The following is a 26728-nucleotide window of genomic DNA, read 5'->3' as shown; positions in this document are numbered from 1 at the left end:
TAATACTTCCAGCAGGGTCAGTGGAATTTCTCAGGTACTTTGAAAATCTTACGAATTATTTTGGCAAACAACAAAAACATTTTGAGCCATCATCTACTACGTTTACGCGTCCGTAAATATTCTGAAAGAGTACGAGTACCCTCCGAGGGGCACACCGTTGAAAGACATATTGGTATGCGGCGAATTTGCTATTCTAATTCGATTTAAACTAGTGTCGTTGTTGATTCATTTCTGATTTCACATTTGGTTTCAATAATGATTCCTTCTAGTCGTCAGCAAACGCTATCCTGCTATCTTCTAATGCAAACTAAGAGGGTCCTTCCGCCTTTCGTTTCGCGTACAAAGGAACTAACTGCTTCACTGCATCGGCATCTCGGCATTGGCATCCGTGTGCGTTGCTTAGGGCTCAACTTAAATGTCTAAGGTGTCGTCTACCTTCACTACTCAAATATCCAACATTTTGCAAACGTGCTAAATACTAAAATGCGGCTGCTCGTCGCTTCTTGGGCTCGTCTACGACTTTCTCAAAGAGGGGGACCCGGTAAAATCGTCGTACAGTTGGGTTGTTACAATATAATATATGTATAGGCAATAGGGCTAATCATTGGGTATAATGTGTAAGTGCGTGTGTCCTGTCTGGATCTAGGAATCGTTTGATGCAAACCTAGTTTGCACACTAGTTAGTATAGCTATAGCCGCCAAGGGTATGTCTTGGTTGGAGCAGGAGCTGGCAGGCAATAATGCACGTTGAAGACCGAAAACAAGTCGGTATTTATTTTGTGTTATCTGAAACCGAAACCGAATCGCCGCTTGGACTCTTATCTTTGAGAGAGAACTAACAGTTCTGTGGCTCAGAACAAGTTTCTCAATGGGCAATTTTTAAAAGCATCACTAAGACGTTTTTTCAATTTGGCTGAAAATACAAACAAGACGAAATCAGTTAATTTGCACGAAAACCAAGTGTAAGTAAGGCTTGAATAATAACTTAGAAAAACTGCCTACGAAATGGACTGTTAAACTGCATAAAAAGGAAGAACAGAAGGGTAGAAAAAATATATAGAAATGAAAGGTTGTTTTTTATTTTGAGTTTGATTTGTTTTTTTTTTCCCTCTGAGTGATTAAGCAAAGAATACAATATATATTCCCTAATGGAATCCTTTTTTTTGCTTCAATTCGCCTTGGTCTTAAACTTGGTCGTCTTTTGGGATGTAGAACTGGTGGTGGATGTGCGTGCATATCGATGTGGTTTCTGGATGTGGATGTGGCGGTGGTGTGTGGGCACGAAATAGACAAGCAACGCTATTACCTACCTTTTGGGATGATGCAGTACTCAAAGGAAAAGGTTAGCCTGGGAAAAATCTAAGTTTGACTTAATAAGAATGCAAGTACTTACACTCCTTTGATGCCTAACCCGTAGAAGTTTCCGATTTTACTTGGGAAACTCACCTTCGCCTTACTCGAAGCTGTCGGAATCTGTTATTTTTTACTGGGTCTTTACAAATGTAGATAGATCTTGCAGAAGAGACAACAATAGACAGCATCACCTCGACCCTTTGATATACACTTAGTACTGAGTAGGTATGCAGTTTTGGCATTTAGAAACTCATGGATGTACATGTAGTCTGGGTGGATGGATTGTTCTGGCTCATGGAGGGGCAGAGGTAGACACATACATAGTAGGTGGACAGACAGAGAGATACATGTATAGACGGAAAGAGAGGTACGTACACATAGAATAAAAACATAGTCTAACAGTCATGCCAAATCAAGTTCGCTATATCAGATAAATCAGGCAGGTAGAGGACAGAGAGAGAGAGAGAGTCGAGTGTATATCTGGGGCGATGTATATATATTCGGGGTGTGTGGTGGGGTAACAAGTAATGCTAACGCCTGGAGATGAGGGCCTGGCCATGGGCATGGCCATGGCTGGGAAGTAAAACCAAATGTATTGTTGTGTTTTCTCATATATATTTATACATATATATATTTCATTTTATTACACCTTCATTTGTTTGTTTTTAATTAAATGTTCAAAGTAACAATATAATTAATCAACTATTAACGCTTGTCTTAAGTTTTTTGTTTTTGTTTTTGTTTGGTTTTTTTTTTTTTTTTTGGTTTATTCTTCTGGTGTGTATAGAACGTCTTTCACATCTAATAATGACTTGAATGGTATTCTTTTCAACATTATTCATTATAAATTTTGTCTGTTGTTTCTCTTTAAATTCATTTCCCTATTAAGTTACACATATACATATACATATAGATAATATTGTGTAATTATCTGTGGTTTCTTGTGAACTTTCTGATATACATATAATTACATTATCATAACTATAATATTAACGATAACACAATATTAACAGATTTCAAATAAAAATAACATCGGCTGAACCATTTAACATTTTGAACATTTATGATTACGTTAAAAACTCGGTTATGATTGAAGAATATATTTCAAGTTTTTTGTTGTTGTTTTTGGTTGGTTTCCTTTGTTTTTTTGTTTGTTTGTTAATGTTTATTGAATATATTATAAACAATCAAAGTCACCTTTAACATCATATAAGTATCTGAGAGAAAAACGCAATATAGATATAGTAGTAGAATCTAGGTAAACATTCTCTATAAGTATTTAGAAAGCCATTACTGTAAAGATCTGATAGTTTGGGATTCGAGTTTGGAAAATACCATAGCTCTAGCTATAGGAGATATTCGGATTCCGATTCTGGAATAGGAGTGCGATAGTAGAGGAAACAAAGCTAGTAGAGCTAGGGATTGTAAGTTCCATTCCCTATGGTAGTAGGATCACCATCATTTATCATCATATCATCATATAATTTGCTCACGCATTGGACTGACTGGTCGAGTCGGCGTCGGCGTCGTCGTCGTATGGTCTGAGCCACGTTAAGGCATTCTTCATTTCATTCATTTAGTTCAATCGTTCCTAACTTCCTATGGAGCGAGGGGGCACTAGAGGATTGCTTTATTAGATTGACAGAGAGAGGCGTTGAGCCGTACAACTTTATTGCTGTCTTGCCGATATGCATAAGAAGGAGTTAAAAACTGAGACAGCAAAATGTCTGAGAAGATTATGAGACAGCGAAGAGCTTCAACTTGAACTGACCGTTTGATGCGAGTTGGTGTGGTTTTTAAAAATTTTGAATGTATATGATGCTGGCTTGAATCTTAGATACAGATCATTCTGTATACGGATATATCTGGCAACTTATTGACTTCTGATGTATTCTTTGGTATTTATTTGGTTCTGTACACATATATTGTATTTTAAAGCATTTACAACACCATATATTTAGCTATTTAAATGCATGTGACTCTATATGTTGGTGTAAGTATATTTATGGGTTAATGGGTTCACAACTTTCAGAAATATGGTAGAGAGCTTTGCGATGGATGCTGTTTCTTGCATGTAGTTTGTTGTTGTTTTTATTTTTACTTGGATTGTTGTTGTTGTTGTTCATCTCGTATAATACATATTTTTAGATACTTCTGTTGTAGATGTTGTTGTTGAGTTGTTGTTGTTGTTCTTGTACTGTAGGCTGTAGGCGTTTCTTGTGCTTTTGTTCTGGTTCTGGATGATATTATATCAGTTATAAAAACACCGAGAGTACATGTCTGAGAGAGGGATCATCAAGTCGTTGTTGTTGTTGTGAAGAATTTGTAGAGTTGTTGTTGGAGTTGTTATAATAGTTGGTTGTTGTTTCGTGTTCTTGCAAATGTTGTTCAAGTTGTTGTTGTTGTTGTTTTTCAGATATAGAATTTGAGGCAGAGTAGAGAGGTGGCGCAGATTAAAGATTTTAAAAAGAGAGAGAGTGTTGTAAATCAAAAGAAGAGAAAGAGAAAGAGAGAGACACCAGAGAAAGAAAGAGAGAGATATATATATATATATAGAATGCAGTGTAATTAAAACATTTATTCTTATATATGTATAGTTAGATTGGTTTACTTGTATGATTAATATATAGTGATTTTCTATCGCTCTATATCCGGCCTTGGCCGGAGCCCAAATGTCCTTTCCCACTGTTCATTCAGATGATGATAGCCCCGTTCCGTTTCAAAGGATAACAACAAAGGCAAATAAGATGCAAAACGCCTTGTTTGTATGTCTCTAATATGCTAATTGGCGGATTGCCGCCATAAGGTAGACCAGAACGATCACAAACAGGGAGAGGGCATTATATGTGGCACAGTAATTACTTGTTGTGCACATTCGAGTGATTATATATACGAGTATATATGTATGTATGTGTGTTTATATTGATAACACACACAAGCGAGCCGTTCACGTCGCAAATCGAATCGAAACAGAAGTCCATTGCTGGAACATTGAGATAGAGATCGCTCTTCATCGAAACCTAGTAGGTAATAGCTAATGCCTTGCAGTCAGTCGTTCGTAGAGGAAAGGCAAGGGAAATGGGGTGGTTCGATTAATAGAAACGGGGACGGCTCGCTCCGATGTACGAACAACCATGCATACGATATTGCTTGAAGTGTGTCCTGGCAGCGGGCTCTGTATATGTATGTATGTACAATTTTGGTGGCACGGCTCTTTATGGCGAAAATGTGAGTATGTATGGTAATGGTCGGGATGTAGACAGGAGTACCTACCCTTCACAAGCGGACACTTCGAACGGATTCAGATGCAGATACAGGACCAGTGGTCGTCCTGGCATTGTAAAGGGTATTTGATGGACAGTACTTATATACACTTGTGTTGTATGCATTTGTTTTGCCTTGATTTTAGTTTTCCGAATTGCATGCATGTTTAAGTTCTGTTCTGTTCCAGCTTCTCTGAGGTCTGGATTGTGGGTACTGGGTTACTGGGTCCCGGGACTTGCCCAGTGTGTGCGCTTATTGGTGAAAAATGTATGCTAAAATGTATCACAGCATTATGCTCTAGAACTGCCTAGCGTCTCTTCTTATAAGCTATTTCCTTCGACTACTGTTAGTTATATATTTATTTTTAAAATATTGTTGTACCATGTACCCTACGGAATAGCCGTAACTTAACCAAAAACTCAATGTCTCAAATAAATGGGAAATGAAACTGAAGCCCACATATAGTAGTATACATATATAGTTTCGTAAAGTTAAATAGTTGGCTTGTTTACTTACATTTCAGAAGCATCAATCAGAGAGATCAGTTACTATCTCAAAGAGTTTGAAATTCTCAATTGTAGTGTGGGTATGTTGTTGTTATTGTTGTTTTTTGTATAGGAAAGAAACAAAATGTAACAGCTGTTAAAGATGTTTTGTCTTGAATCTTGAATTATTTTTCAAAAGCAAACTCTGACTGAAGCGTTATTCCTTTTCATTTAGTGGTAAATCAGCAATAATTTCAATGTATCTGCAGTCAATTGGTTTGCAAGTGTATTCTCATATTTACGTAATGTACATATGTACACAGGGTGTATATATATACAAATAAATATATATATATATATTCGGAATGATAATTTCAACATATTCGCCGATTGAATTCATAATCTCTCTATACTCGTAATGATATATAATTAGATGGATTTAAGGTCCAAGGGATTTCAGCAACATACTTCGATGGTTCGACATGAATCAGCAACCTCCTCTGTCGCACCATACGCTTAATTTTTTTTTTTTGGTTTTTTGTTTGGTTTTTCTTTGCTTTCGTGTTAGTTATTCGTACTATAATTATTTGTTTTCTATTTGGGTTCGCACCTCATCGATAGATTCGCTTTTCTTTGTTATTTTTGTTGATTTATTATTAGCTTTTTTATGGCATGTTATCAACTAAAGAACGTTTGTGTATAGCATATTGGAATTGAGTATATTACATTATCGTCGAAGCAAAGTTATTTGAATATTATTAAAGGCGTTTACTATAGTTGATTTCTCTTGTTGTTAGATAATGCGTGTTTTTGCTTTAGCTACTCTAAAAGTCATTAGGAGTTCACGTTCACCGTCCTGTTCGCATTTATGTAGATTAAGCAAATCTGCCTTTTATTATTATCGGGTCATTATACTCGGGATTTATCAGTTTTATAGGCTTCACGAAATTTTATGTAGAACCGACAGGTGTTTTTTCCGAATTATTACTGCGGGGTTACAGTAAGTTAGTTTGTTATCCGCTTTTTTATGGTTTGTTCCAATGATATAACTTAACAGATCGCTTATTAACAGATATTCAATTTTAAGACGAGTTAAATATTTGCTTTCATTGGTTATTTTGTATTATTATTTATTGTTTTGTTTTGTTTTTGTATTATGTGTTTTTTTCGTTATCATTTTTCATTTTACGATGACTGACATATCACTGCATGACACATTTTCCCTCTATTTGAGTTTTTAGCTCATTTACTTGCGTTTCTATTTGATTTTTCAGTTCTGTAAAAGAAATTGAGTATGGAAACAGCAATAAATAAGCATATTTTGTAGAGTAGACTACAAATGTTAGGCATGTAAACTGGTATGTATATGTATTTTATGGACGCTCAAGTACTGTAGTTTGTCTACTATAGCTGTAACTGTAGCTGTTACTGTAGCTTTTACTGTAACTGTAACTGTAACTGTAAATGTAACTGTTAATGTAACTATAATGTTAAATATGCAAACTCAATAGTCACGGTCCTAAAAATGGCATTCGTATCATGAAAATCATACTTTAACAAGTACTATAAGCTTCTAGCGTAGTAAAAGTCAGTTTAACAGTCGGTAAAACTAAACGTCACTGTCAAAGTCAGCCTTAGAGATAAAGTTAAGAGTTAGTAGTAGATCATGAGTAGAGAGTGAAGGGATAGCAAGATGGCAAAGATGTAGAGTTCGGTGCTGAAGAAATACACATACATATGCAGTACATGTGCAATATATATATTTTACATACGTCGTTCAGTATTGTGTGTAAAATACATATAGTACACACATGGAAAGGAAAGAGTAAACGAGAGGGAAAAAGTTCTGTAATTGTTCTTCGTCCATTTACGCATATTTTATACTTAGTTTGGTTGTAGTTTAGTTAGGAGTTCACAGATATATATACTTTATTATATGAGTGATTAGTTTCAGTTGAGCACACAAGCACAGTTTTATGTTCTAGTGTTTATTTTATCATGTGGTTAATCATAGGCGCTAGTTTTAAATAAAGGTGCAGTGGGTGAGTTTGATGTGAGTTTGTAATTAAAAAATACATACATATATGGAAAATCATTCAGAAACGTAATCCTAGAAACCCCCCTTCTGATATCTGTTCTAACCTAATTCATTTTTCTCCTTTGGAACTATCTTTTTCACCATAACTACTATGTCTTTGATCTTGTGTGAGAGCCGTACAGCTGCTGGTGTTGGAAGGTCTCTTGTAGTACCGACTATTTTACAGATTTTACAGACTTTACATTTACAGGTACAAGAGGGTTTTTTTTTTGAGAAAAGAAGAGAGCGAGAGTTATCGAAAATGGTTGTTGTTTTGTTTTTGGTGGTGGAGAGAAGGTAGAGAGTAGTTCATGAATACAAATTTATTACAAGATTACCACACAAAAGGAAAACGAATACGATTTTACGAATAGTCGCACTTACCTTAGTCTAATTAATTGAATGACAATGAACCTAAGTACACAAGTAGTTCGTCTGCTAACACCAATTTATAATCATTGAGGAGTTGTTACCCAAAACAGTCGTAAATAAAAATGGAAGGAAACGGAAAATACTGGCAAACAATTAATGAAATTAAATGGAAACCCTCAACAGCGCCCTGAGGCACTGGCTTATTCCCAACTTAGGTTTAATCAAAGGAAATGAGCGAATGAAGTGCACGCTTGTTATAAATGTAGTTGAGTATTCGACAGAGTTAATATATTCATCGTTGCATTACAGTTGAAGTTTAGATCTTGGACAGATATCAGATAGTAGTTAGGAATTAGTAGATAGTAGATAGCAGGGTTGCAGTTAGAGTTAGCATTTGTGTTAGAGTTGGCTGTAAAGTTAAAGTTAGTCTAGGTGTTGGCATATAGAGGTTAGTTCACATTGCACGCACAGGAAACAGGGCATGGGCATAGAAATAGATATAGATACAGATACAGACAGATAGCGTAGATAGATAGATGGTTAGCTGCTGAGAAAGTTAGATTGCATAGACTGGATAGAGCTGGTTGGCACGTAGACACGAGGAATACACAGATGCACAAACATAAACACAGTTACTACTTTTTCGGGCGCCGTTGATTATTTAGTTGCAGTTTATTCGGTTTTCTTTGGGTTTCTTGGTTTTAGTTGTTAGTCAAAAATATATGTTTAGTAAGTACTGCCTGCATTAAGGGGGGCAGTAAGTAGTAGTAGGAAACGAAAAGGAAACCAACTGAAAATCTGGTACAGTTACACTCTAAATGGCGCCCAATCGTTGGGTCGATTAGCAGTAGATAGATGCCAGTAGCTGAGCGCTAAAGTTAGGAGCAATCACATCAATGACAGCGATAACTTACTTGTAAAATCGTCGAGCTCCTCCTGCTCCGCTTCGGCGGCGAGTTCCTCCGGCGTCTTCTTTTTCCTCATTAGAGGATTGGGCTCTTCCTGTGGGGCCGCCTCGACGATTTCCTCCTTCTTCTTGATGTTGTACTAATGGGAGATCGGGTAGATTATGTGATTAGAAGGATTAGGAAATGATCTGGCTAATGCTTATCGCCTAACACTCTCTGGAATCTCACTGTTGTCTCTCTCCTTGGTAATTCAATCTGACTCCGTTAGGGAGTCGCTCGTACAAAGGACTCCCTACTAGAGTCAATTTGAACTCCGACAGGAACATGGCGTTGCTCGGGTCACTCTCGATTTGGGCACTCACTTGGCGAATATACATATGTACCTGCAGGTCACCGCCACTCACCTTATCGCGAATGTCCTGTCTCATCTTCTCGCGCTCCTCCTCCATTTTCCTGTGCTTCTCCTTGCGCCGTTCTTCGGCCTCACGAATGGCCTCCTGGCGCTCCCTCTCCTCTTCCTCTGCCTTTTCCTTGTCGTCGCCATCGTCGCCACCATCACCTCCTACAGCGCCTGCGTAAGGAATAGGGTAATGGAATAGGTTAGCTAGAGGTCTGTCTCTCTGAAATCCAAGTCTAAACTTATTTCACAGCATTCGCATCGCATCATGTCAATATTTAATTAGAAACGCCACGGCCATGACCGATTTCGGTCCTCGCATCCAAAGCCTGACATTTTGACACATTTGATTACCAGCCCGCCCCGCGGGTCGACTCTTTATCGCCCATCGAACGGGGCTATCACTATCAGCCCCATGTCGTTTTCATTTCAGTGCCACTGCCAGTGACAGAGGAAACTAATGGGAACGCGATTAGTTGGGATTGTGCCTCGCCGGTTCAGTGTCTTGGGGCCTCCGTCTGGAAGCGGACGCAGTAGCAGAAAGTAGGTGGTGCAGCTTGCCGGAAGTGGACCAGCGTATTAAAATAGCAGAGTGACCTTTGCCGAACCACCGACCTCCCAAGTGCAAGTTGAGTAGGTCTCAAGCTAGAAAAAAATTAAAATCATTTCGACGCTAGACGCCCGAGAAACAATACGTTTCCCGAAATGCTGACGAGGATATTGGTGCTCCTCCTGTTGGTGACAAGTCATGCCTGGGGTCAGGACAGTCTGGCCAGGATGGAAAACGACCTGTTGCACTTCTCCTACAAACTGGAGCAGTATCTGGACCCCAGCAAGCAACCGTGTGAGGATTTCTACGGCTACGTGTGCTCGCGAAGCGCCAATCTCTCCCAGACGGGAGTGCAGCGCTTTCAGAGCTTCCTCAAAGAGGCGGACGACGGGCAGCTAATGGACATGGAGCTGCAGATGGTCAACTTCTTCAAGTCCTGCGAAAGCAGTCGCGGCATTGACGCCCTCAAAAGTTCTCAGCTCTTCCGGCTAAGTGGCGGCTGGCCGGCCTTGGAGGCAGTCAGGGTGAATGCCAGTCAGCGGAACAACCAGACCCTAAACTGGCTGGGGCTCCTTGGCCACTTCCATGAAATGGGGGCCCCCTATTTCTTCGAGACAGTGGTTGGCATGCAGTCCAACAAGCGACAGTTCATTCTCCAGCCTGACCTGACGCGGCGCCATACTCTGCGGAAGTTTGAGCAGCGCGTGGGCGAGGTCTTCAAGCTTTTCGGGATCGAGCAGAGCCGAGCCCATGTGGCTGCCCTCGAAGTTCTCAGCCTAGAGCGCAGTCGGCGCGACATTGTCAAGGCGGAGCACATCGAGGACCAGGTGCAGTTTACCTATGGTAACTTCAAGCGCAGCGCCTTTGGACACGCCTCTCTGGGCGGACTGAACTGGGACGGTTACTTCAGGAAGCTGCTGGGCGGCAAGGCGCCGCAGGCCAGTGACACGATCGTGGTCAAGCAGTTGCCCCGAATGGTGGACTACTTTCTGCTGCTCCAAAACACCAGCATGCACCGGCTGCTCAACTGGATGTGGACGGACTATCTGATGGGTGAGTAGGAAGAGTAGAGAAAATGTATCCTTTACCATACTTCTTTTTCAAAATTGATCTAAATCGATTTCCCTATTGCAGATATCGTGGACACGGACTGCCATCAGCTGGCGGAGACCTATGCCGGCGACGTCTACGCCCACATCGTTCAGCGCCTCACTGCGGATCGAGTGGAACTAACCAAGATGTACTCAGCGCTGGGCAAGGCCTACACGGAGCAGCTTGCCGGCAGCGTCTGGATCGACGAGATCTCGCAGCAAAGCTCGAAACAGTTCCTGGGCCACGTCATGCACCTGACCCTCAACGGAGATGAACGGTTGGACGCCGCTTACCACGATATAGTGCTGGGACGGCGCAGCTTCTATCGCAACCTGGAGAAGCTGCGCCGCTTCCAGAACCGGCGCCAACCGCCTTCCCAGTCCGCCCAGCAGCTGCGCCAGTATGCTCAGGTCTTCTCCATCATCAACGCCCTGCTGGGCAGGCAGAACCTGAGCACGCCGCTCAACTACCTGCTCCTGGGCGAGTACTTCTCGAGGAGCCTGGTGGCCGCCGGAAGCAGCACGCGGACACCAGGAGCCTGGCGCAGTCTGGACTCGGAGCGACAATTCAGCGTGTTCCAGGAGTGCGCCGGCAGCCAGGTGAATGCCAACGATTTGCTCCTCGGCCTGTTGGCCCAGCAGCAGGCGCTCAGTTGCTACAAACAGTGGCTGGCCAACCCGACGCGAGTTGCTCTGCAGCAGAGGATCGACGGACTGCTGGCCGTTGGACGGGCCAAGATGTCCCTGCAGAGGCTCTACTTCGTGGGCAGCCTGATTGTGGACTGCCGCACCCACTTGGGCAGCCTGCAGCAGGAACGCAAGCGGCAACTAACCCATGCCCTACTCCGGAATTCGCGCGACTTTGCCGAGGCGTTCCAGTGCCGACCAGGCGACGCCCTCCTCCTGCAACAGCAGCAACCGCCCTGCAATCCGCTCTAGATTTGGCCAAGCACGAGGCTGTTTCGGACCTTGAATTTTCCCTTCTGCTGCTGCTACCGCTGCTGTTGGTTAAAAATCGATAAGCGCGGCCTGCAACCCCACTTCGATTGATTTTTCTCGGCCCAGTTGCTGCTGCTGCCGCTGCAAAGTGCAGTGGCAGTTGCAGTGGGCCAGCATATGCTTACGGATAGGTTACGTATACGCACGAGCGCGTGTCAGGTAAAGAAATAAATAGAAATTCGCTTGCAAAGACTTACATGGGACAGAGAAGATTCGGTAAGAGTGTCAGAGTTGAGGAAGAGTTGTTGAGTTGAGTTGTAGTTGTAGTTGTGGCAGTGTTTTTGGTTCAGATAGAGGTGGCGGAAATCAATGGATCCGCAACCGGAAATAGAAAATCGAGAAAGAGCGTTGCGGTTCGGGGCCAAGAAGACTGGAAGACTCTTGCAAGGCTTCTTCAGCTCTCTGCGAAAGCGTACCAATGAAATTCATGATTTCGGGGCGCCCTCGGCCGCTGCTATCTGTCCGTTGTCGAGCCTTCTTCTGGTCTCCGCGCCGAGCGAGTGGATGCAACCGTTGCCGGAGCCGATGCTGTCACTACTGGCCGCAGCTGCTGCTGCTGTTGCTGCTTCTGTTGCTGCTGCTACTGCGCCGCCAGCGACGACGGCCAGGAGCTGCACCTCTGACACACTGCCGAGGAGATGTTGGTGGTGGTGGTGGTGGTGCTTGCGCCACTGCTGGTGCTGTCATGGTTGCCATGGCTATCCCAATCGATTCGAAGCGACTGCCCCGAAGTGCAGTGCGAACGCGACCACGAGCGTGCACGAACTGAGCGCAGGAGGTAGCCAGTTCGAGAGTTCGCCAACTTGAGAGATGCAGTGGGTCCCACGGGCGGAATAAACGAGCGAGCGAGCGGAGCGAACTGGAGGCGCAGGAGTGCAAACTCGGAGTAGGAGTGCTGCCAGCACTGGCCTGGCCTTTTATGTCCTGCCACAATCGCAGTCGCGGTCGCGGTCGCAGCTGGCGTCGCTGGACCGCGTCGAGATTTTCAGCATCCCTGCAAATAGCGGACAGCTCAGCGCCTGCGCAGGGTCCCAGAGGATTTTTGAGTCGCGATTCCGGTGGCTCTGATTCCGATTCCGCTTCTGGCAAGCGCCATCCTGCTCTTCCAACTGGCATCCCTTTGGCGTCGCACTCGGCGGCAGCAGCAGAAGCAGCGCCAGAATCAGCTCCAGCTTCAGCGCAAACGCACGAAATCCACGAAGAGCTGCTCCTCGCTGCTCTTGAGCGCATCCTTGGGGGATGACCACACTTTGCTCTCTCTCTCTCTCTCAGTCGCTCAAGCCATCCTTCTCTTCGGGTGTGCGAAAAGGCAACGCACATTAAATTGAATTTATAGTCATCAATTTGCTGAATAGCTTTGTGAATGAACTTTTTAGGGTGACTGTGACTTGATTTGCAGACGCATTTATTGTTTTCATAAATTAGTCAAAGTATTTTATAATATAAATTGATTTCGGGGAAATGGTGTCAAATGGATGGCCAGGGCCTTACCTCGAGCGGAAGTAACAGCAGGAGCTGGGAGGAGAGTCAGAGGAGATTCACTTTTATGGGGCTTTCGTAATTTGCTTTATGAACTCTACGAACTTGCCCCCATCGTTCAGCCCCCTTCTTCCTGTGGGGAGTACACACACAAAGCTACGACTGCGAATGGCCAGAAGTTAAGGAAGCGAAAACCTCTTTAAAAGTCCGGTTGCAGATTCTCACAGGATTGACTCCCTGAATAAGTGCACAATTCAATTAAAAACTAATCAAGCCTATTGTAATGCAATTATCATGCCAACATAATTAACACCGCTGGAGCAGGGCAAGGCACACTTCTTCGGCTTGGCATTCTTTGGACTCCGCTCTCCATCTTTCTTGGCCATTCATTTTCTATTGCCATTCCCACTAATGGAAACGGACAACCCGTTAGCGCTGGGGCCCCATTGATGGCCCTTTAAGGCTGCGAAGGCTTTCAATTTGCATGAGAAATGTTCCTGACAGCCCACAAAAAAAAATCCAGCCAGTCCAGTCCAGTCCGTCCTGACCGTACAAATTGGTTGTTGGTTCTTGGGGCTTCCCTCCTTCATTCATTTTATTCATTTCGCTCCCCTTTTTTTTTTTCTTTGCCGTTAAAAGCTTTACTTTTCACTGCGTGTCGTGGGCGAAATGAGGGTACTTAATACCTATCTGCCAGGAGTGACTGGGGTTACTCTGGGGATGAGAGATGGATGAGGCGGCGGCAGGCGCTCTGCGTGCCTTCATCCACAATACATCCATCCCAAATTGTTTGGCAGAAGTCATAAGTCTGATATACGAGCTGGCGCTCTCCGGCTGCCCTAAGCCGTAGAGTGCGCTTTATTGCTTCGACTGCTATTTTGAATACCAACACGTTAGCGAATCCCAATGATGAGCAGATGAGCATGTGGATGTGAACGTGGCGCACCCAAGTCGAAGGAGAAACTACGAAGCCAGCGTAATTGTCTTATCCACAGCTATAAGTGCGGAGTTAAGCCCCGACCAAATGCGGATGCGGATGCTGGCCGGGGTGACATTTATTCGACTTAATACACGCTTGCCAAGGAATACTACATTAGAGTTCCATTTACATTTTTATTGTGCCCGAGCCGAGCCGCACACACTCGCCTGCCCCCCCTTTGAGACGGGAAATGGAGAGGAAGCTCCGCTCATTTGTGTCAAGTGTTCAGCGACGACCGCCTCCTTTTGTGCCTTCGTATCCAGGCAGCGTAATTTTTTTTATTTTATTTTTTTTTTTTGCCAGGAGTAGGTGAAAAGGCACGAACGGCAAATTATTTTCTTGCTTAATCCGGTTCAGGCTCGCTGAGCTCCGTTGGACCCTTGAAACCGCCACCACGCATCCTGCACGCATCTGGGTCAAAGGGACGACATCCCAGCTAGCAAGACCGGCTAAAAAGAGGAAGTGCTTCTCCGTCCTCGCTCGGTCATGTGTGTGACGAGTACGTGAGTCTTCTATGGGTAGGCTGGTTTAGTGCCCTCCCCCTGCCAATATTTTCATTGTCATAGTCGCTAATAGCAACCCAGCCCACTACCCCATATATTCAGTCATTTACATTTTGAAAGCCTCAAAAGCCTGGTATTTACTTATGACTCGAGTCCTTTGTACCATTTTACTCTTAAAGGAGAAGCTCAATATTGAATTGATCGGTATTTGATTGCTCATCATTTTGGTTTTAGATGTTAGTTCGAGTCCCAAAGGGAGCTAATTTATGCCCCAAAGCAAGTTGACTTTTTGTCTACTTTATTATCGGTAAGTACTTAAGCGAAGTTATTATTTTCCCATTCATTTTCTCTGCCTATAATAGTAGGGATTTAATATTCAAATATTCCCAGAAATTTCCAAGTACTTATTCAGCGACAAAGTGTTGAGCCAGTCAGCAAAATAGTTACTGATGGTACTTAAGAGCCTACTTCTCATCCTTTTATTTTTTCGCTTAAAAGACCCTTCTTAATTAAAGTAGATAAGGTCAGCAGACTTAACCTCGAGGTCAGCAAGAAGTTGATTTGATTACGAGTCTGGGAAAACTCTTTTCATAATAAATTAGGGTCGGCTTACGAACGAACATCATCATATCAGAAGAAGCACTTTTCTTTCCGTGTGGGACGTTCGGATGGGTTAACGTAAGTAAGGAGAAGAAGGCGTGTGCAAGTGTTGAAATTATGTCCTTGCTGCGCCTTTGACTGTCCTGACTAACTTGGCTGAAGACGACTGACTGCTTACGGCTCTTCACAAAGAACGGAAGCAAGGATAGCGCAAGGATATCCCGTTGACATTTCACCGGCTGCACACGACTCTTTCGTATGTATGTATGTAGCATAAGTATGAATGTGTAGGGCCAGCAATTAGTTTTAAGCGTTGTCCACAACCCAAAAACAACCCCCTTGCAGGACCCTTTGGCCTGGCACGTCAGGAATGCGACGTGATGCCAGCAAAACGGGAAAATTTGTCAAAAATGCACAACCGAGCATCGGCTGAAAGTCGGGCAACTGCATGGAAATATTTCAGCATTGTACTCTGGCTGTCGAGAATATTTAAGGAATTTTTAATATACATAATTTATGCCAAGTTCAACCGGCATATCTCCCGCATTGACAATGCGTGAATTAACGCTTCCTGGGGCGGTGTAGGCCCTCTCCTGGAATATCTACATTTCAGAGCCAAAGATGGCATACATAACACGATTATCACCTGTTGTTGTTCAGCACCCAAGACCCAAGGTGGCACACGTGCGGGACAGACAATTGAAAAACAGCAAACTTTAGCTATATTTGCCTGATTTACCAGAGAGCTGCGTGGGTAACTGCTGCTCCTGCTGGTCCTGCTGCTTGTCTTCTGTCTTCGCAGTCGTCAAATGTGTCAAAATGTCTGCTTATCGATACGGATACACACATGCCCGGGTGTGTGTGGCATGGTGTATGGTGTTCGGGGACATTCTTTTCTTTTTATCAGGGACTCAAGACGTAGCGGCGCTTGTGTTGTTGACAGACATAACTGGGGTGTATCGGGAGATTACATATATGTGTACGTGTATATTAAGAAATAGATTTCGAGTTGGCGATTGGTATTCTCCTGCTTCTTGTTTCATGTTGTTTTTGTTGCAATTGTTGTTGTCGAAGTATACACTGTGCTGTTACTTTTAGTATAGATACTTTAATACGTATACTTTACCTCATTGTAAATTCGTAGTATATAGGTTGTAGTTGAGTTGTAGTTAGAGTAGTTATAGTAGAATAGTAGAAGATGTAAGTAGTTTTGTAGTTAGTATGGTTCCATATTTGTTTAAGTAGTACATAGGCAGTAGTAGAAGTAGTTCGATAGTAGAGTAGTAGTAGAAGAAGTAGAAGTAGATAAATAAGCATTTTAAAGAAACAAGTTTGGCAGAAATCAAAGAGTTCAAATGTAACGTTTCAAAAAGTATTTATTGTTTTGAACTAAAAGAAAAAGGTTTGTCATTGTGGCTAACGTTTTAGTGTCAAAATGAAATCATATAACAGAGTTCTAGAACTTTTGTTGTACTGTATACTAAATGTTAAATGATTTTAGAAAATGAACTCAACATATGCGGTAACTATTCGAAAAAGTCTCGTGTCAAAATAATATTGCCAATCTACTAAACAGCGCATTAAGCCCGTGATTACTTCAGGTTTCCTTGATAAAAGTTTTATCTAAACTTGTGTGCCATCACCATATAATGTAATCATCTTTTTGTATTAATTTCTCTTGTAAAATAAATATTTTATAAACTAAATATTTGAGTTTCCGATTAAAAAGTCTCTGATAAATAAATAAGGTCTGAAAAGGTACAGCAGTTAGAACATTGCTGTTAATCGATTTAAAATCGATTTTTGCTTAGAAAAACATTAAAATTTGGGTTATTTCCAGCTCTTTCTGAAGCCTTGTGATAATATTTTTATTCTCAAGAAAATGATTTTAGTTTTATTTTGCTAAAAGAACAGTGCAAGTTAGAAATTCCAAAATTTCAAAATAACTCTGGATAATGCGTCGATATATATGTATGTATATATCTATATTTAATACAATCAAATTATATATCCTTCATTTAGATTGAATTAATAGGTGATGGAATACAAGTTTCAGCCGCGGATTGTCTTCGAAAGTCTAATATTATCTCAATATACTCTCAAAGTAGTACTATACTTTTGTTTCGAAATTCGAAATACAAAGTCTTCCTCATGCTGAATAGTTCTTAAAAACTTTGGCTTAGATGCATATTAAAATGAAAAGCTTTGCATTGTTGCGAATTTTTTTAGTTTCTGTACGTTTAACTCTTTTTTCAAAAGCGTGCTTTTGCGAACTATATATTATATATGGAGGACTCAGCGTGGTGGTGTGCCAAACTATGGAATATTTTAAACTTATAAAGAGGCTGAGCTGGCAGCCTCTTCTATTCATGATTTTGGAAGCTGATGCTGAATCTGAATTTGAATTTGATGGAGATTCAAATTTGGAATTTCGTCTACGGATATCGAATACAGAAATACTGAAGAAATGCCATCAATTTGATACTGTTTCTAGTGGGAAATGGATGTCCAATGTGAATATTGCTACGGCATCAGCATCAACGTTAGTCAAACGAGTTATAGGGTATGGAACTATGTATTAAGTGTATTAAAAAGTACGATAAGTTGAGAAATTACCGCCTGCGGCATCTGTCGAGCGTGTTATCAGGGGGAGTAGAGGAAAAGTTCCATTAATATTACACTATCTGTTTGGTTTAAGCATTTTGCGGCGACGCTTCATGAATTGCGATTCGGAGTTGCAAGTTGCAAGAGTTGTGTATGAGTAATAAGTATGGCATTGGTATCATAGGTATCATAGGTATATCATAAGTATCATAATCAAAAAAGAAGTGGAATAAGTAGAAAAGGTAGCTGATGGGCCAGTTGAGCGATTGCTGGGGATGGGACGCCTGAGCATTCTCGGAGGAGCTGCAGGCCAGGCCAGATAGCCAGGGTTATTTAAGGTTTTGAATTTCCAATTTACGAAGCTGGTAGAGGGCACGGATTCGGGGTCATGAGTGCACGAGGATCGGGCTGGGACGTGGGCGTGGCATTCTCGAGAGTATACGTATGTATGTAAGTATGAGTGGTAAATAAAAAGCGGAAAGACAGACGCGGCTGGGTTGGTAGTCAGGAAGAAATTGTAATAGAAGAAATTGAATTGTGTTGCTTGTGTATGCTTTTTATCGGTGCAATGGCAGCTGCTGTGTTCATTGTTTGGCCTTTATTGTTGTTGTTGTTGTTGGCTGTTCGTGGTGTTTTTGTACTCGTGTTCATGTATTTTCTGCTGCTGGCTTGGCAGTGTCTGTCTTTGGCAAGGGTGCTAAAGTGAGCTGGGACGGTCAGGATGGGCTCTGGGAAATTGGAGCGGAGGAACAGAGGAGCAAGTGTGGGGAAGCCGAGGTGTTCCACAGATTACTGTGCACTTGGGAGTCGTTTGTGTGTTGTGTTCGGTGTGTGTGTGTGGTGTGTGTTTGTCAAGCTTTTGTGTGTTCGTGTGTTTTACAATGAGGTAAAGTTCGGCTGTGAAGGCATTGGACAAATGAGCAAATATATTTATTATTTTTTTTTTTTACTTCCAGCGGGTGTCTAGGAAGGGACTTTCTTTTGGAGGGATTAATGTCGTATGATTCGTGTGTACTTATATTACGAAATATATATTAAGATAACTGTATAGATATAACTAGTTATTGGGTGTTTGATTTAGGGACTCTGGATTTGAAAGGTTAAATAAAATCATACATTTTTGCTTTCAAAAACTTTAACTTTTAAATAACTTTAATTTGACTTTTTGAAATAAATAAAGAATTTGTTTGTGGTTTCAAAATTGAGTTTTAATTTAAATTTTCAGCAAGGTAGAGCTGTCAAGGAAAAGAATTTTTCGATTTCATTCAGTTTGAAAAGTGATTTTTACGATTTTTCAGCTCTACCTAGTTTTGGGAAACTCTTTTAAATATTTTATTTTATTTATTTGGTTATCAAATTAATTTGATATCTTTGCAGTTTCATGTGGAATGTGTAGGAAATATTTCCAGGCTCAAAAATATCGAAGCCTAATTGGTGTAATTAAATATATATTGAGTGTGCAAGGCTAAGCGGAAGTCAAGATATTTAAAAAAAATATATTTTATATTAACCTTTGTAAAAGCTTCAATTTTGAACGGGTCTATGGAGCTAACTATTTAAAAATTTAAATGAACTTTTCATGCTGTTTGCCAATCAACAAGTCCTGGCTCACCATTCAAAACCGAAACTAAAGCAGTGAACTTTAAACTAAACAGGAAGTGCCATAAGAACAATGCTTCGCTCTATAAAATATTACATTCTTGTAGAACTTGATTAAATATTAGGTATCTATGTTAAGATGTATGTGAAAGAGTGGTTGTGGGATGATATCGACTTACGCACTTTATTAATTAAAAGGCATTCAGGAGGTATTTTTCACGAACGCTTACCTGTAAGAAAAGGAAAGTGTAAATATTAATAGTTTCAGTTTAATGTATTGTAAATACTAGCATATGGCCAGATTGACTCGACTGATGATTATATTTGTTCTAAAGGGTGGGTCTCGCCCTATGAGGTACACAAAAAACAATAACTTAGGCAAGGCTCGGACAATACGTTATCTGTAAGCTCCTAACCCTTTTCCTGCCTCGAACATTTCGCACAAGCAAATACAAGAAATCCATAACTTATACTTAAGTAAGACAGGCAATAGTAATAACGGCTAATGCAAGCTTAAATAAATTGTCTGATTGCGAGCGCATGGTTGACACTGGAAACGCATTTACTGCCACCCACTAAACCAGTAGTCAAGCCAACCATCTGACTCTGAAGGCAGCACAACCGCAGGCGAGGAGAGCCACAAAATATATATTTTCAATGGAATGCTCTACAATTGGCATGTGAAGCTGCAGAAAAAATAAAGGAAACTTAGCACAGAACTCAGAAATGGCTGAGCAATTGCTGTGTGTGACGTTAGCATCCCCGACAATAGCTTTTATGGGGATATTTTATTTCTCCACCATCACTCAGGCGAATTTTTATGGTGGACTTTAAGTGGCTGGCTTGCTGCATCATTGAGCGCCGAAAGTAGCCGCCAGGGGTCCGACAATTGTTCCATAAGGATACAAAAAACAAGAAGGACCATAGAATACATTGCTGCTAATAATATTCATCATGCACTTAGCACTAAAATATATATTTGTAGGAGAGGAAAGGAAGTGCTTTTCGACTTTAAGAAGTACATAGATTGTTGTTCTTGACATTATTTCATTTTATGTTTATAGCTTATTAGAATCGAATTATATTTCCAAAAAGGTTGAAAGGAACTACGTGTAAATACAGCCACAGTCTTTCTGTAACAAGTAAAGTTTAGTCTGGTCAGTTCTATCTTTTCGAAAATAAAATGTATGTGTACATACTAAATCCTATGTTACACATATCTCCCACATATCCCCAGTTAGCGTTATTCTTTCGTCTGTTGATTTAACGTGAGCAACTACGTATTAGGAGAGCGTGCTAAAAGTATCTGAGCCTTGGCATCTTGGTCCCGGCCACAAATTGGTGTGTGTATAAGGACACACGCAACTACATCTGTGTGATTTGATTCGGTTTTTCGAATTTTATGCCCATGCTAATAGCGTTTTCATGTTCCACGAACGTGGCAAGCCCACGTCACTGCCAGACTTGACAGCCTAATGGCCATGGCCGACCATACCAACCGCAATCTCGAATTGAACCGCAGCTGGCAGCAGTCTGACAAACAGGGCGCATATGGCGGCAGGCTGCGGAATGATTGAGTTGCCCACTCCTCTCGGCACCGACTCCACTGCCTCGCTGGATCCTGCCGGAGTCGGGTATCTGGAGTCTGTGGAAAATTCAACATCAATCTGCACAATTAAGTGTATCAAATTGCTGGAGCCACTTCCCTGCGCATTCGTGCAGAATCTTTGCGTTCGATAAGAGAACTTGGTAATGGTGTCGAACTTGGCTTAGCCCGGCTGCACCGAGCTTGCAAATTGAACGGGGTTGAGCTCCTTCCTTCGGTAAATAGTGGCACATAGGATATAGCAGCGAGGGCTGCTGCTCCCTATGTAAATGCTCTTCCGCACAGGACGGCTTCGCATGTTGGCCGCTGATAAGCATTCCAACTTAAATATTCTCGCCCCCGCCTATTCTCTCCTTTATAAAAGCATTCAATGATTTTCCGAGCCATTGCACAGCCGCTGATTAAACAGCAGCAACAGCAACAACAAAGGGCAACCAGTGACATTACCTAATGCGTTGGGAAGAAGGGGTGGACTTGGCACAACAGGGACAGGCACTGGCTCTGGCTGTGCCTCTGGGTCTGGACCTGGGTCGGGGTGTGTATCTATGGGCCACTTCATGTGTGGTAATTTTTTGTCGCTGCGCAGCATCTTGAATTATGTATACCCATCGTCGTATATACTATGTTCGTACATATCAAAGTGTATTGATCGAGAGGCAAAAATAAAATGCTCTCGGGGGCGAAGGTGAAGCTCGGTGTGCGACTTACCTTTAACGGCACTTAATTGGTTTCCAACCATTTGCTTGGCTATGAAGGCCGCCATCTTTGGGCTAGCGCTTTAGGGGCGAGGCTCCTGCTAGATGTCGGATGTGGGATGTGTGTCCTCCGCTGGAGGCTTGTGGCAATGCACTCGCGGTCCGCGCTGCTGGCCTTTACGTCCGAAAAGCTGTAAGCGACAAAGCAAAGAGAATAGAGCAAATTAAATTGTTGTGTGACACAGGACACGGGAAAGGAGCAAAGGAGCCACCAGGCTGCCCTGTCACCTGGGCCGTCTCCCTGATACTTTAAGCCGCTTAGCTTAAATGCCTTTGGCCGCACTCCCGCGACTACACCGACTGGCCAACTTCTCCGTGAGCTGACATTTCTTTTGAAACATTCGCGGGATTTAGAGGCAATTCCAGTGGCTACCGTCCTTGCTCTGGCGCTGAGCTTCGGATTCCTTTCCACTTCATGATGCCGTCGGAGGAGTCTCAGTTACAGCGACATCTTCATCAATGACAGCTGTGGCTGTGTATCCTCCTGCCGCTCTGCCACTCTGGTGGCGTACTTAATTCGGGGAAATCTAATATTTCTGGCTTGGTCCTCTTGCACAATAATGCCGTAATGAATGTGGGCGCCCTATGCCTCCCAGCACCGAAAATTTTCAATTTTATTAACGCCGCTGGCTGGGAAGCAGCATCAGCAGCAGCAGGACTACGACTACATCAGCGCCAGCATCAAAGTATCGTCTTGCTCCTGGCTGTGTCTGTTTCTTTGTAACCATGTATTAATATTTGCCCAAATTGGGCTAACGAACTTAAGCTGAGGCGGAAACTGGGTTTCTGGCTAGCTGCGCAAATTAAAACAACACCAGGCAAACGAGCAACGAAATTAGTTTGACATAAAAAGCATTTGCCGAGCGGACAGGACAGGGCGGAACGGCAAAACGGAAAAGGAGGAGCAAAGGACAACGGATGGAGCTCTCCAAATTCGTATTTTGCTGCTGGCTTCGCCTCGACTTAATTTCCCGTCCGAGCTAATGAATTAAGCTGATGCTGCAGACAATTTTCAGTCCTTGCTGGGCATCCTGGAGCTGGCAGGCTGACTGACTGACTGGCTGACTGACAGCTAGACAGCCAGAAAACAGTTGAATCTGAATTGGTTATTGGCCAGAGAGCGTTTACAGTTTTGGGGAAATTAACTTTAATACCCAGCTTGGCAGGGGGAAGAATCAGCTCAGCTTTTGGGAAGGGACAAGGATGTCTCCTTCTCCCTGACTTAATATATGTAAATAGAAGCGAAAATTTATGGCATTCGTGCTTAGAATTTTATGGCCAGGTGGTGGCCCAAGGTGTGGCACTAACAAAAACAAGTCCCGCTTCCTATTCCTTCTACAAATAAACAACCTGAGTTGGCCTCCAGACCGCTCGCCTGCTATCCAATTACGTTTGAAGTTTTTCTAATACGGAAACAAGTATGAAAGCCAAAGCCAATAAACACGCAAATAAGCTGCCTTCGACTCGAGTTGAATTTCTCTTTCTCTCTCTTTTTGAATAGGGCAAAAAAAGGGTCAACGCGTATCAAGTATACGCCGTGTTATCCTGGCTAAGCAAAATATCAAGTATACGCCGCGTTGGCATTAACCACCTATCGTGCCCCGACTGGCTTGCTTGGGAAAGTGGCCAGGTGCGTCCTCATGGAATTGAATAAACTCCACGCAAAAGAATAAAATCTCGGATTTTTCCAAAGAAAACTCAAAGATTGCATAATGAGCTTGCAGCTTTTTTGATTGCCTTCGAGTAATCTACGCGTGAAAGTGTACGAAAAAATGCGAAAAAGTTGGCACAAACATTTAACATAAAATGCGTAAAAGTTTGGAGCATACTTGGCGCATACTTGGGACGGGACCCGTTTCGACTAGGCAAGGGGATAGAATGGGGATAGGTTGGTGGGGCCACTCACCTGGGCTTAGTTCAGCAAATATTCCGACAGATTGCCGCTGGAGATTCTTGTGTGACAGTGTGCTTGTTGTTGTTCTTGTAGTTGTTGTTGAAGGAGTAAAGTTGTAAAATGGTTTTTGGCGTTGAAGTGTTTGTTGTTTTTAAAGAAATCCGCAGAGAAGAGCGAGCATTAGACGGACTTGGTTTCTGAAAGCAGAGGCAAGCAGAGAGACACAAAAAATGAAGGTTTGTATCGACCGAATTTCGTAGTTTTCTTAGTTTCCTGTTTCCCTGCCGATTCTAGGATATTTGGCTAGCCAGACCGACCGACAATCTAATTTAAAAATAGAGGACAAACACACACGCACACACACACAGACACACAGGCTGGCCCTAGGGGCGCGTTGTTCCTCTTATTTGTTGTTGTTGTTGTCGCCGCTGTTATTGTGTTCTGTTGTCGCAGCGCTGACTTTGTTGCTTTTATCGATATTTCTTTATTAGGGTTTCTTTTATGCGAGCGTGCACGTAAGTGCCCATTATGCCTGTGGATAGGCTGTGGCGGAGGCAGTGACGGAGGCAGTGGCGGTGGCAATGGCAGTGGAACGCGGGTGGCTGGGGTCGCGGGTGGCAAACAAACAACATTTTTACGTAACACGGGCAGCAAACAATTCCGATTGAATTTTTGAGTGTGCTGCAGCGTCTTGTATTCCATATTTCGTTTTTTTCGTTTCTTCTTTTTTGGCCTTTTTTCACCGATTACATAAAGCGGCGCTAAGCGCACACACTGGGGCAACTGGCCGTGTAATTCAATTAGATCGATATAACGAATTGTTCGGTAATCAAATTAAACATTAACTTGTTTAGCCCGAGGGCCGATCTGCTGCCATATTTATTTATTCTGTTGTTTTTTGTCTTATTCCTGGACTTTAAGGGGGCCTACGTATACGTGATATGTGCCTAAAGCCCTTTATATACACACTGTAGTTAGTGACTCTGCTCTGCTCGACACTCGCCTGCTTCGCTGTGCTATGATGTGTACAATGTGTGCGTGCGTGGTCTCTGTGTGTGTGTGTGTGTGTGCTTAGTACTTTTGGTTTTCACTTTGCACCTAGGCCGCCGTCGCTATGTTTTATTCGGCGCTTCTTACTTCATGCTATGTTCGCACTCTTCTGCATGCCACTGCCGAGTTCCCTACATGGAAAACTCGGCCCGCGCTGCTCGGCGCCTCGGCCAGAGCGGCGGTGCCGTCAGCAGAGGCAGCGGCAGAGGCTTTGGCGTCAACTGCAAAGCGGTCCCCGATTTCCCTCCACGCCCTCGGAAATCCAATAAAGAACCCACAAAACCACTCAGTTCGGCCCCAGCGAGAGTTCCGCTGGCTTCGGGCTTGAGTGCTTTTCAGGCCGAATAGCGAGTGGAAACGATTGGCAGCGAGTGCAAACGAGTTGAGGCGAGTGGGAACGAGCGAGATGAAGGGCACTTGCCGCACTGCTCTCACACACAATGGGCACAATGTAGTTAAAAAGGCGAAGAAAAGCGCTCAAGGCGCCAAAGGCGGCTGGCGTTACAGCTGCAAGCTGTAGGGATTTCGTGGCTCTGTCTTTATGTAACGGCAGTTGGCTTGCTGCCTTCCGCTCCGACTAATCATATATTTATCTGCTGCTACTTTTTGTCTATTACATAATTTAGTTCCCCTCGCTGCTGCCTCAGTTGCTCTCTTTCTCTCTCGCTCTCTCTGTGTATCTCCTCCTTTTGACCCTCTCTTTCTCCCTCTCTTGACTTTTTGACTTTGAAATCAGCAACCCAAAACGTTGCCTACATTTGTGCGCCGGCGCCTGCGCCCGAGTGCGATACGGAGATACGATATCGATTCGCATTCCTGTCCGCACTCGTGCGTCTCTGTGATTTGGCCAAAAGAGCTGCCAGCGCTACTGATAAGGCTGCTCCGGTCTGTTAACGAGTTGTGGAAGAGCGTCATCATCGGTGCCACTATCGCAGGCTTCTTCTTCATGTTCTTCTTCTGCCTTTTGTTTGCTTGTCACTTTCATTTCAGTGTGTTAGCATATGTAGAGAGCGGGCAGAGTGGGCGGGAGGCAGGCAGCCAGCATCGGAAGTACACAGCTTGAAAGGAGGAAATTGCAAAGTTCTGGCCACGTCCGCTTATCCGCTCATCCGACTCATCCGTCTGCCCGGCGGTCCGCGGTCAGCACTTTGGCCAGGACACAAGTGCATCGATGGCGAGGGCTGGCGTCCTGCCTCTTGCGTCACAAAAGATAAGTCCTGAGTCCTCTAATTAGTAAGACACAAATCCGAGCGTTTCCATGCCAGCGGCAATGCCTAGCTAGCCCAGGCTTTATTATCCTCCGCCACAGCAGCACAATTCCCCTCTCAGTCAATTATAGTTCATTCGAGGTTCGCTAGACTTGGTCGGGGTGGCCATGTCGCCTTCCTTTTCCCATCCGGAGCTGTCCGCGCTCTGCCTCTTATATACCAATCAATTATGTTCCCAGCCAGCCAGCAGCAGCAGCAGAAGCATCAGCTCTCGCTGCGCGATTTAACTTTTTCGCCACAAATTGCTTATTACTTCTGGCTCCGTGGAGCTGGTGGCGGACGCGACGCTGCCTGCTTATGGATGGACGTCACGTTCCGGCCACCAGGGCATTGCTGTCGCTGGGGTAATAGTCCGCCTTTCTAGTGGGCGGAATGGAATGGCATAAAGCCTGAGAGCCTGATCTGGAAACTACACGGACGCGGCACGGAACCCGGAGTGTCTTTGATGGCACAAAGGAAGTGTGATTAGGCGATTTCATCCACTGTCCATGCCTACCTACAACCGTCGAAGGCACCGTAAAACTACAAATAATTTTCTGGGTTTTTCTTATCCCCACTTATGGCAATGCGCGTGGCACGACAGCAGCACAGGCAGTCACACTGACTGAAGAGTCCAACGGGACGTATACATACCGAAAAAGTTGGCTCGGCCTTTTGCAGCGACAACGACAACGACTGCGGCGATGGCTGTAGCTGTGGCGTTGCTCCTCCTAGCCGAAAACTACATAAACTGCCGAAAAACGTACCGCGAAAATGCCAAACTGTTAGCCAGTGTAAAATTTGTGGCCATAACAGGGCACGACCAGCGACGAGAGGCAGAGAGAGGAGCCGCACCGAGAGAGAGAGAGAGAGAGAGCCCGCGCGAACGAGAGTTTGTCAGTTTTAACAGTCCCCA

The 26728-nt window shown here is 43.3% G+C and overlaps 2 protein-coding genes across 16 annotated transcripts; one reads left to right on the top strand and one right to left on the bottom strand.

The window, feature by feature from the left end:
- Positions 1-895: 895 nt before the first annotated feature.
- cpx (synaptic transmission protein complexin) lies at positions 896-26558 on the bottom strand. Of its 15 annotated transcripts, none has more exons than XM_070286513.1 (8): positions 26330-26432; positions 23528-23712; positions 21575-21752; positions 17674-17685; positions 8864-9030; positions 8466-8598; positions 5134-6378; positions 896-913 (listed from the first exon to the last, which is right to left on the bottom strand). In XM_070286513.1, exons 3-7 carry the CDS (start codon positions 21627-21629, stop codon positions 6305-6307), a joined length of 441 nt encoding a protein of 146 aa, XP_070142614.1. In that variant the 5' UTR covers positions 21630-21752; positions 23528-23712; positions 26330-26432; the 3' UTR covers positions 896-913; positions 5134-6304. The 15 variants fall into 15 exon arrangements, with proteins under 15 accessions (XP_070142614.1, XP_070142607.1, XP_070142605.1 ...); XM_070286506.1 differs by lacking the exons at positions 896-913; positions 26330-26432 and adding exons at positions 1949-3727; positions 26467-26558; XM_070286504.1 differs by lacking the exon at positions 896-913 and adding an exon at positions 1949-3727.
- Positions 9339-11692, top strand: Nepl11 (Neprilysin-like 11). Its single transcript, XM_017175652.3, has 2 exons — positions 9339-10459; positions 10541-11692. Exons 1-2 carry the CDS (start codon positions 9562-9564, stop codon positions 11434-11436), a joined length of 1794 nt encoding a protein of 597 aa, XP_017031141.1. The 5' UTR covers positions 9339-9561; the 3' UTR covers positions 11437-11692.
- Positions 26559-26728: the final 170 nt, after the last annotated feature.

This window comes from Drosophila kikkawai, chromosome 3R (assembly GCF_030179895.1).
Source record: "Drosophila kikkawai strain 14028-0561.14 chromosome 3R, DkikHiC1v2, whole genome shotgun sequence".
Taxonomy (NCBI): domain Eukaryota; kingdom Metazoa; phylum Arthropoda; class Insecta; order Diptera; family Drosophilidae; genus Drosophila; species Drosophila kikkawai.
This window is presented reverse-complemented; position numbering and strand designations above follow the sequence as displayed.